General features: G+C 34.2%; 3 protein-coding genes across 3 annotated transcripts; 2 read left to right on the forward strand and 1 right to left on the reverse strand.

Moving 5' to 3' along the window:
- Positions 1-2,665: 2,665 nt before the first annotated feature.
- BDB00DRAFT_770415 (uncharacterized protein) lies at positions 2,666-3,232 on the forward strand (the record flags this gene model as incomplete). The annotated part of the gene is made up of 2 exons (XM_053119880.1): positions 2,666-2,853; positions 2,938-3,232. Coding segments are annotated over 2 exons (483 nt in total), but the record flags the coding sequence as incomplete, so codon positions are not given.
- Positions 3,233-6,401: 3,169 nt separating this feature from the next.
- On the reverse strand, positions 6,402-6,766 carry BDB00DRAFT_842910 (uncharacterized protein; the record flags this gene model as incomplete). The annotated part of the gene is given in 3 exon segments (XM_053124919.1): positions 6,402-6,420; positions 6,483-6,715; positions 6,735-6,766. Coding segments are annotated over 3 exon segments (284 nt in total), but the record flags the coding sequence as incomplete, so codon positions are not given.
- A 2,168-nt stretch (positions 6,767-8,934) lies between these two features.
- Positions 8,935-10,536, forward strand: BDB00DRAFT_791043 (uncharacterized protein; the record flags this gene model as incomplete). The annotated part of the gene is made up of 5 exons (XM_053121014.1): positions 8,935-8,962; positions 9,030-9,288; positions 9,374-9,527; positions 9,605-9,763; positions 10,357-10,536. The coding sequence occupies 5 exons, from the start codon at positions 8,935-8,937 to the stop codon at positions 10,534-10,536; spliced, it is 780 nt and encodes a 259-aa protein (XP_052975804.1).
- Positions 10,537-11,099: the final 563 nt, after the last annotated feature.

An 11,099-nucleotide genomic window follows, 5' to 3' on the forward strand; every position in this document is an offset into this window, starting at 1 on the left:
TGCGCAATGCGGTATTGCGCCCCATGCTCATGCTCGACATTGCTTGGGTTAAACGGACAGAGGCAGTGGGTGTGGCGTGTGTGCGTTGGTGCCCAGCAACTGGAGCAACGTGTAACTAGTGGGGTGGCAGTAACAGCAGCAGGCGTTGCTGGAGGAGGATTAGCGGCAGGTGTAGGTGGAGGAGACGGAGAGTTGGTAGCGACGACAGGAGGCGGCTGAGCGTTGATAGTGGCAGGTGGTGCTGGTAGAGGAGGAGTGGATGGCTGAGCATCGACGGCAACAATGGTGGCAGCTGCTGAAGAAAGAGAAGTAGGAAGTGCGGCAACTGTAGTTTTATCAGCAACAATATTATATACCAAACTGATCAATTCAGGTAAAATACCTTGGTTGCGAGGGTTAAGGGGGCAAAGCCCGTAGGAACGTCTTTGGTGGGTGGTCGAGCCACAGACGCAAGTTCTCGAAGTAGTAGGATCGGTGGGGTCTTCAAAAACAATCTATATAGCGATTTCTCAAAGTAAACAGAGTGCAGTAGTTTAAATATATATAGATGCGTAAAATATACATTGCCTACTCTACGACGAACATTGCGAGAATGAGTGGGGCATGGTCTATTGTCTTCATTTGAACCATAGTTACAGTTTTAATGAGTAGTAGATTGCTTCAACACGCCAACAAAAAAAAATTAGTTATCATAGTGGATTTAAGTTTTTTGCAACGATTTTCAAGAAAAAGCCTCAAACATTGTTAGCAATTGATTAAGTCAAGTAACACACCTCTTGCGAATTCATCGTACTATTGAATATTTGAAAGCACAGTAATTTGTATTAAAAGGCAACAACGTAATATGCACACGTTCCTGAATAGTGAAAAAAGACGCTTTGTACGGGCAAACAGAAAACAAACATGTTGCTATTTCCAAATCCGGTTTTTACGCTGGGATTGAAAAGCTGTTTTACTGAGGAATTGCCTACAGGATGACCATATTTGGATTTTACGCTGGGATTGAAATCGTAAGGACCATGCTCTATTTAATAGTAGATAATAATCCTAAGATGGATGAAGGTATAACTATAAACTTGAGAGAAATGTTTTGTAATATGTATTATTCTAAAATTATTAGAAAATATTATTAATACTATTTTTTCTTCCTTTTTAAAAATATGTATTAAATTAGAATCTTTAACAATGTTATTTCATAGAAAAATTTTATTTAAAAAAAATATCATAAGCTATTATAGAAAAATAAATTATTAATATAATATTATTATACAAGATATGTTAACTTTAAAATAAGAGTAAAAATTAATATATTTAGTTTAAAATAAAAATAATTTTAAATGTTTCTCTGAAGTGAAAGGGTGCAGTCTGCTTATACATTATATATTCAATAGGGAACTAAACAATAAATATAGATTGATTGGTATATTTAGTAAGGAATAAGTTATTGTTGTTGAGAACACATAATGAGCTTGTCCACCTTATATAACTCATTATCTTTTAATTTCATTATCTAGCCCCCAATATTTCACAAGCAAGTTATTCAATCACCCCTAATTCCTTTTTATGTCTTTTTCTAATCTATAAATTTTTATTTATTTATATTATAGCTTTTTTATTTGTTATCTATTTTTTTAATCTATAAAAAATTGTCATAATTAATTTAAAAAGAATATTATTAAAACAAAACATATTTATAATAAAAATTATATCAAATTATTGAAATTATTTAAAATTAAAACATAAAATATATAAATAATATTCTTAACATCTATATTCAATATTATCATTTATAATATATATAGTACTATATTCTGATACTAATGATTATTCTCCATAGTAATACTTCCCGCCATCAAATCCCTCGAAAGCAATGGTCAAGTTGCTTTACAAGCTGTCGTTGACAAACTGGAGAAAGAAATAGCAGGCAGTTTGAAAGGAGTTTCCCAAGAAAAAGACGTGCTTAGAAATTGGAGGAAGTCGATTTTACAATGTGCCTTGTCTATGCTAGAACTTAGATATAACTAACACTGACTTGCATTTTTACAAATAGATTCGATCAGACCATGTATCCTAGAAAAGTGTTTGAGATCTTGTAGTATCAGACGATACTTTTCTTGATCCTACGTCCTCCAGTTCTGGTTCCAAGAGCACTACCACCAAAGCCAACGCCAAACTGTCACTAGTACAGTAAAAATATGTAGCAGAAACATTTGAAAAAATCGCTGACGCAGATAAATGGTGCTTGAACCTGAAAGGAGATGAAAGAAGATATATAGAAGAAGGAATATACAAAGTTGCATTACAGTACGAATTCCACCAGTAAGTTTATAGGGATAAATTAAACAATCTGAATAAGTTAGACAAGAACTTACATGTTGAATAATGCGTAATATATTAATGATAGTCCCGTTCACTGCCTCATCATCGATCCCACAGATGCTGTATGGAAAGACATCTTCTCACCTGAAGATTTAAACGCGATCATCAACTTTAAGAAGCCCATGCGTCCCAAACTTCCTGCCAATTTTGAGGAGTATTTACTCTCATACAATGGAAAGGTGAGTCGCTTATATGCCAAACAGTAAATGCGTAAGAATAAGGTGCTGAAACAGTGTTTATTATTATAATATTATAGAAGGATGTCAAGAGTTTGGTGGCTCGGTGACGCGAAGTGGATTTTGATCCGTTTGAAGCGCCAGAGTTGTATTGGGCACATAAAGCTATTGTTGAGGCCTCAGATCTGTTTGTTTACAACTACTTGCCTTTCCAAGATCACAGCGAAAGTGATTTAATTCACCGGATTTGGGAGTTTGTAGAAAAATGTTTTGACGGCTCCAGTCTCAAGGTTCAAAGGTTAGTGATTTCAACATTAGGAACATGTAATTGTATCATGCGACATGTCATCTGGTTAATTACTAATTATATGCTTTGTTATAGTGGTGAGAAAGGCAGTACAGCTTCTGGAGAGCGAAGAAATGCGACCCGTGGATCGAGCATTAGTTCCACTGGTCAACTAGCGCACAAGTGCATGGGCACAAGGGTAGATATGCGCTTCTCGTCGAATGGTCGCGAATACGGATGCACAGAAGCCGGGTTGTCAAATGACATTAACAGCACTAAGACGATCCAAGAAGGAAGAATGAAGCTGCCTCACACCATGAAAGATATGTTTGTGCATCTCGTCGCTGAAGCCCCATCTGCGATTCGCAATATCAAGGTAGTGGCTTCTTGATCTCTGGTAAGTGTTTTTTTTATTTGAATGACTTTATGTTGTGTCGATTCGTGCGGGATAGTGGAGGTTAACCCTTAGTTGCTGTTTTTATTAAAAGTAAAGACTTGAGAATAAATTAAGGGTTGAGATTTATTCTTGTGGTTGAAAATTTTTAAAATTGAATTTATATATATATAAAAAGATATTATAAAATATGGAAACTAAAATAAATTTTGAAGAACAAATAAATAATGAAGTAGATAAAAGTATTATTAATAATTGGGAATTTTTAGATATAAATTGGCCAAAATTAAATTATAATTATAAACATAGAACTGAGTTAAAACATATAAAACATATAGATGAAATTAAAGAAGAATTAGTTAATAAATTAGGTTATATTTCAATTTTTTTCTTTTTAATAGTAATATATACAAACAAAGAATACCTAGGTCCATATTTTGAAATAGAAAAGGGTTTATTTTTATTATACTATTTAGTTTCTGGTATTTCAGGAATAGATATAAATAGATATCTTCCTCAAAGTAGTTTTCATCAATATTATAAGGATAGATGAAGAAAATTATAAAAGAATAAATAAAATTATAAATAAATCATTAATAAATATGTTTTCTTCTATAAAATTAAGGGTTTTATCAGCTCATAAGTATAATCTATTACTATTTAAACATATAACATTAATAATTGATGGCCATGATAGTAGGATTAATTATGTTAATACAGATATAAAACGTGAAAAATTATTTTCATATAAATTTAAAAAAAATGGTCTTAGAATGCAAATTATTAGTGATATAAATGATATGATATTATATATATCAAAAACTGATATGTATGCAGAAAGTTCTGATGGAAGTATGTTTTTAAATATGAAAGTATATAATAAATTAAATACTTATGATGTTTTAGCAATGGATGGTGGCTATACACTTTTTGTTAACCAACTTATTGAATTATCTAGTCAAAAAGGTATTGACTTTAATAATAATAATTTTATATATCCTATTAGAAAAGAAGTTAATGTTGATTTGAATGCAGATGAAAGGCATTTTAATGATGTTTTTGGAAGTTTTCGTTCAAAAGTTGAAAATCAATTTTCTGAAATAGGTAATAAATTTAATAGATTTAGTAATAGTAACTCAATTGCAAAAATAGATATATTAAATTTTATAATCTACAGTTCCGTTTAGCATGTTTATTAAAAAATATACAGAAGTTTAGTGATAAATTTAATATAAATATACAACCTCATCATAAATTATGGGAAACTAAAAATTTCGAATTACCTTATGAAGCAAAATTAGTAGATATTGTTATTAGTAATTCTATAGAGCAAGCAAAGAGAAAAGATGAAATATTAGAATTACAAAGAAATTTATTAACTTTAAATATAAATAATGAAAGAATAGAAGTTGATGATTATAGTGATAAAAATATAGAAAATAGTAGTAAAGATGATATACCTAAATTTAATGAAAGAAACGAAGAAGGAAAGGTAAAGGGAAAGAAAGAGAAAATAACATACAATTTGTAAGAAATATAGGAGATAATAGTGAATCATATGAAATAGAAAAAATTGTTGGTCATAAATATGAAAATGATATATATATGTTCTCAATTAAATGGAAAAATTATAGCCATAAACATAATAGCTGGTTATCAGCTGATAAATTTAATGAGAAAGATTTATTAGTAGAATATATAGAAAAGCACAGTATAAATATAGAAATATAACTATTAAGGAAGAATACTATTAAAGCATAAAAAATAAGGATTACCTATAGTTATTTTTATTGGTTTTCTTTTTTTTTCTCTTTTTTATAATAAGATTATCTACCTCTTGTATAATATTTTCACTTTTTCTTTTATTATTTTTTTTTTTTTAGGAACATGATCTAGATTATGTTTTCTACAGACAAATTTCTTTTTATCACCATTTTTAGTTATTTTTTTTCCACAGAATTTACCATTATTTATTCCTCGTTTAAACTTATGAACACAAAAATTGTTATACATAGAAAGGTATAGAAAATGGTCTGATGAGAATAAATTTTTATTTTTTTGAATTTTTTTTGAAATTTTTTTAATAATATTTTGTTCTATAAAATGATCAAATTCAGATTGTATAAAGGTATCTAATTCATTACATAAATTTAAAGATAACTGAATATGATTGATTAGGAGAAATTCATTTAGAGCAACTATTTTAGAGTATATTTTTATATAATAGAAAAAATTCAATTTTATTTTTAAAATAAAATTTTATAATATATATAATTTAGAACTCCGAAGTCAAAAAAATTCAATAATTTACATAAAATTTATTATAAAATCTCAAATATAAGCATAGTGATTAACCCTCAGTATAGTAGATACTCTGGTGGCTGGTTGAGCATATATACGAGCAAGTATTGTGCAGTGCGTGCACATAGCTCTTTAATCAAAGAATAAATATATACTTTAGCCTTACTTATTTATCTTTTCCATGCTCGCATCATACTCAACATTTTGGGCGTTTGCTTTGTCTTTCGTATATAATCTGTTAGGTTTGTACCTCACTGCATATATCATGGATTCTCCTGCTGGTAAAGCATGTCAATTACCAAAGTTGGCCCGTTTGAGTTTCCGCGTTGCCAACAGTTTTTGCAAAGAAGGTGATACCTCTTCTTGCACTTACATGGCAAATGAAGACATTGATGAACGCTGTGGTAAGGATAGTAGAAGAAGATGAGACCATCATCATGCCATCTACCGACAACTGCCAAGCAACGCCGTTGATACCAGATTGCGTATCATCGCCAAAGCTTTCACCGAGAAAGCGTAACCATGATGAAGTTGACGAAGGAAAGCACAATATATAAAAACAATACAAAGTTTTACACATATACCACGTCAACACACTCAAACTCAAACACACTTACCACATATAACACATAACACATAACACACAAACAGCCAGATTGTACATATATTCATTTTTCTTGCTTTTTTTTTCATTTAAGAAGCACTAGTAAATACATTTCCTGCGGATTTTCATCCGTACTATATATATATTCATTCTGTATGGTGCATACTGACTTAAACCATGAACTGTCGAAAATTGAAAATTTTTGAAACACCGCGGCTAAATTAACACCCGAAACACCCAATACGCTTCTTCATATATCATACTTAGGGATCCGTATCAGAACCGTAGAACCGGAACCGAACCGAACCGAAACCGAGAAAATACAGTTCGGTTCCTGTCAAGAACCGAACCGGAACCGAACCGGTTCTGTATAAGTAGAACCGAAGAACCGAGAGGCAGAAGATTGCAATCAGCGATTTTGGTAATTAGTATTAAGTAGGCTATAATGGAAGTTACGAACAATGTTATTCCGAAAAGACCACGAAGTAGTGTATTTGCAAGCCATACTTTATTGAAAAACTTAACAAAACCTGCAAAAGCAGAAGGGAGTAAAAAATAGTAAAGAAGAGAAGAGAAAAAAATAAAAAAACACTTCTTCTGACGGCAGCTTGCTTTCTCCGCCTATGACGCACATCATTACTTGTTCCTCTACTTTGCTACCCACAATGCATTTTTCTCCATGACGTACTACTTTACTAGATTTATCATGGCTTCTCGATCAGTTTTATCAAGTTTGTGCATTCCGTTTGAGATTGCGCATTCTGGGGCTCATAACAGAATTATCTTACCCATTCACCCTTTGCCTTTTATGAGACACTATACACTATACACACGTAGAGACACAGCAGCTGTATGTACTGCCGGTTGTGGTTCAATTCCTCCAATATTACGATAACATATTGTACTAGTAATACTAAGTCGCTCTAAGTAAGTACTATAAGCTCCACTTTTTTTTGTAAAAACTGTACTTCAATCTTTTAACCATGCAATGACCCACATCGTATGAGAATGTTTACATTCTGTTTCTCTTATTCATTTTGAGATCGCTGTTCAATGTACAATTATAAACTATTCTTTTTTACTGCAGTATTCAAGTATACCGCGACATTTGAACACACACATCAGCTTTCATTTAAAGATACCGAATCTTGCCTTTTTTATATACATGATGGGTTCGGTTCTTCGGTTCGGTTCTTCGGTTCTACGGTTCTCGTCGGTTCTAGTCGGTTCGGTTCTTGCTTTAGACGGTTCGGTTCGGTTCCCTTTAAGAACCGAACCGAACCGAACCGTGCGGATCCCTAATCATACTCTATGTTTTGCACTAGTCAGGGAATTACATGATCGATAGCTATACTCATTTATTTATGAAAGTCAGAAATAACGGAGGTAAAAATACAAACTAATCACTTGCAATAATTCTACGGTGGGATTTGTAACTTCTAGAAGTAAATTTCTCTACGATCTTGGTAGCTTCACGATCGTCTTTCATATCCTTATATGCTTGGATATAACGCTAGTAACGGTTGTAGTATCGACGTATGATATCCGCTCTTTGACAGGTACACTTCGCTCAACTCAGATAATGTAGATTGAAACGAAGTACTGACAATGGTTGGTACTGAGTTATCCTCGATTCTGATTCATGTTTGAGAGCTTATTGATATTATATTGCAACGGAGTATTGATAATAGTTGGTCCTGAGTCATTCTCGATTGTGATCCATGTTTGAGAGATTATCAATATGGTGCTAATTATGTAATATTTGATTCATCTATGGGGGGTAAACCCTAGTTTTATGTTTTTGGTGAAATTATAAACATGTAAAAAATTATAAGTAATATAATTTTTAAGTGTTTATAATAAATCATGAAATTAATTTTTTGTTTAAAAAAATAATTCTCAACCCCTATAAAATTCTTAACCCCCGGGTTTATTCTCAACCATTAGGTTTAAAACACTCTAAGTGGCGCAACAGTAGTGAGTAAATCCCTTCTCTAGCCGAGGAACACCTGGACGAAGGCTAGCTTGACTATGAAATCCTTAACTAAAATTAATTTACTGTTTACAGTAAAATTAATTGTTATGGATTGAGCCTCTATGTGTGTGGTGTTCTCACTACTGCATTTTAATGGTTACGAAGATGGTGGAGTGGGTTGATTTATTTGGATCAATCTCAAAGTAGTGTAGCTTCACTACAATGAGCGAGTATCAATGAAGGAAATACAACCCTTGTGAAAAAGCAGTATGGTAATGAGGATAACGTGTTTGTGTAACCATGACTAATGCAATGTTACACAGACTGTAATAGCCTACATTACCTCACTGATCTACCCCTCCCACCTTGTCAAAATCTTGGGTCTATATAGTAAATTTTCATATTCTGACAAAACTTTGATGGCTATCAGAGCTCTCCAAAACACCTTTTTTTTTATAAAGTAACGAGTAAGAAATGCTTATAATATGCTATTAAACACATCTTGCTGGTTAGAATCTCAGAAAATTCACTTTGGACAACTCTGATACACTTTCTTTTTTTGGGTCGGTATTTCAAATATATTAACGATTCAAGTCAGTATGCACCATATAAGTATAAACTTGAAGTGAAAGGGTGCAGTCTGCTTATACGTTATATATATTCATTAGTAATACTTCTCGCCATCAAATCCCTCAAAAGCAACAGTCAAGTTGCTTTGCAAGCTGTCGTTGACAAACTGGAGAAAGAAATAGCAGGCAGTTTGAAAGGAGTTTCCCAAGAAAAAGACGTGCTTAGAAATTGGAGGAAGTCAATTTTATGATGTGCCTTGTCTGCGGAAGTCGAAGTGGTAAGTCTGCGCCCGAACTTGGTAATAACTGACACTGACTTGCATTTTTACAAACAGATTCGATCAGACCGTGTATCCTGGAAACGTGTTCGAGATCTTATTGTATCAGACGATACTGTGCTTGATCCCACGTCCTCCAGTTCTGGTTCCAAGAGCACTACCACCAAAGCCAACGCCAAACTGTCACCATCACAGCGAAAATATGTAGCAGAAACATTCGAGAAAATCGCCAACGAAGATAAATGGTGTTTGAACCTGCAAGGAGACGAAAGAAGATATGTAGAAGAAGGAATGCACAAAGTTGCATTACAGTACAAATTCCACCAGTAAGTTTATAGGGATAAATTAAACAATCTGAATAAGTTAGACAAGAACTTACATGTTGAATAATGCGTAATATATTAATGATAGTCCCGTTCACTGCCTCATCATCGATCCCACGGATGCTGTCTGGAAAGACATCTTCTTGCCTGAAGATTTAAACGCGATCATCAACTTTAAGAAGCCCATGCTTCCCAAACTTCCCGCCGATTTTGAGGAGTATTTACTCTCATACAATGGAAAGGTGAGTCGCTTATATGCCAAACAGTAAATGCGTAAGAATAAGGTGCTGAAACAGTGTTTATTATTATAATATTATAGAAGGATGTCAAGAGTTTGGTGGCTCGGCGACGCGAAGTCGATTTTGATCCGTTTGAAGCGCCAGAGTTGTATTGGGCACATAAAGCTATTGTTGAGGCCTCAGATCTGTTTGTTTACAACTACTTGCCTTTCCAAGATCACAGCGAAAGTGATTTCACTGTAGGAAAATTCTTGTAAACACTAAGTAAAGTAACAAGAATTCTTGTGGATTCTTGTGAATTTAAAGTAGCGATAAAGCGGTCACGCGTTCACAAGAAAATCAAATCGGTCACACGTTCACAAGAAAATCACAAAACGTTTTGTAGAATACCAAAGCGGTCACATATTCACAAAAAATCACAAAACATTTTTGTGGAATATTCATTATATAGATTTTAAAAAATAGCTTTATTCAATTACATGATACTAGCTAAGGTTTATTGATTGATGGAATACTGGTCGAGCGTATATAGATGAAAACCACCCCTTTCTCTCTCTATATATATCACATACACTCTCGCTATATATATACGTGTATGTGTGTGTGTTTATACAATAATCAACTTTCTGATACTTTAACTTACCTTTTAATTATGTTTATTTTTGTGGGGGGGGGGGAGCAGCTCCGAGCCGCTTTGTAGTACGGCGTCGTTTGGTAGACTGCGTGGAGGAAGGAGTAGGGGCAGGGGCAGGAAGAAAAGCAGAAGCGGAGACAGGAAGAGAAGCAGAAGAGACAGGAAGAGCAGAAGTGGAAACAGGAAGAGAGGCAGAAGAAACAGGAAGAGCAGAAGAGACAGGAGGAGAAGCAGGAAGAGAAGCAGAAGAGACAGGAAGAGAAGCAGGAAGAGCAGCAGGAAGAGAAGCAGGAAGAGAAGCAGGAAGAGACGCAGAAGCCAGTTCTTGTTGTCTACCTGAAAGTTAATATATATTCAATTGTGGTTGCTCTAGTGTAGTAGTTATCATACGATGTGGCGAGCTGCCCACTGGTCCTGGCAGACAGCAAAATCAATTCCCTGCTTCTTTGCCAGGTTCGTGAAAAGGCTGATAGCCCAGTTGCTATCCTTGCTTTGCAGCTTAGCAAAGTAGCAGGTCGCGCTGTTGTCAGCACGATCCCGCAATCTCTTCTCTAATACGACCACAACACGCTCCCGGATGTGCTTGATGTCCGTCTTGGCTTTGATCAAAGCACCACCTTCAAACTGGTGGTAGCCTTGAAGGAGAAGGTGCTCGACATCATCCTTGTTAGCTTTCTTCACCATCTTCCCCTTGGTATTTAGAGCCACTGGGTGGGGAATGAGGGCAACCGTCTCAGCAAGTTCTGCTTCATCGACAACTGGCACCTCGACTAGGGATTGCGCTGTTAGCAGTTGGTCGAGCTTCTCTAGAATGATTGCTTGATTCGTCTCTACATTGATAAGACGATGCTCCATACGAATGATGACTTGGAGGAAATTGAGGTTAGCGTTGGAAGGTGTTTGGTTAGTGTTCATTTTTTTAAAAAAAAGTTTTTGGGAAG

Source organism: Zychaea mexicana (genome assembly GCF_025766255.1).
Source record: "Zychaea mexicana strain RSA 1403 chromosome Unknown BDB00scaffold_86, whole genome shotgun sequence".
Taxonomy (NCBI): domain Eukaryota; kingdom Fungi; phylum Mucoromycota; class Mucoromycetes; order Mucorales; family Lichtheimiaceae; genus Zychaea; species Zychaea mexicana.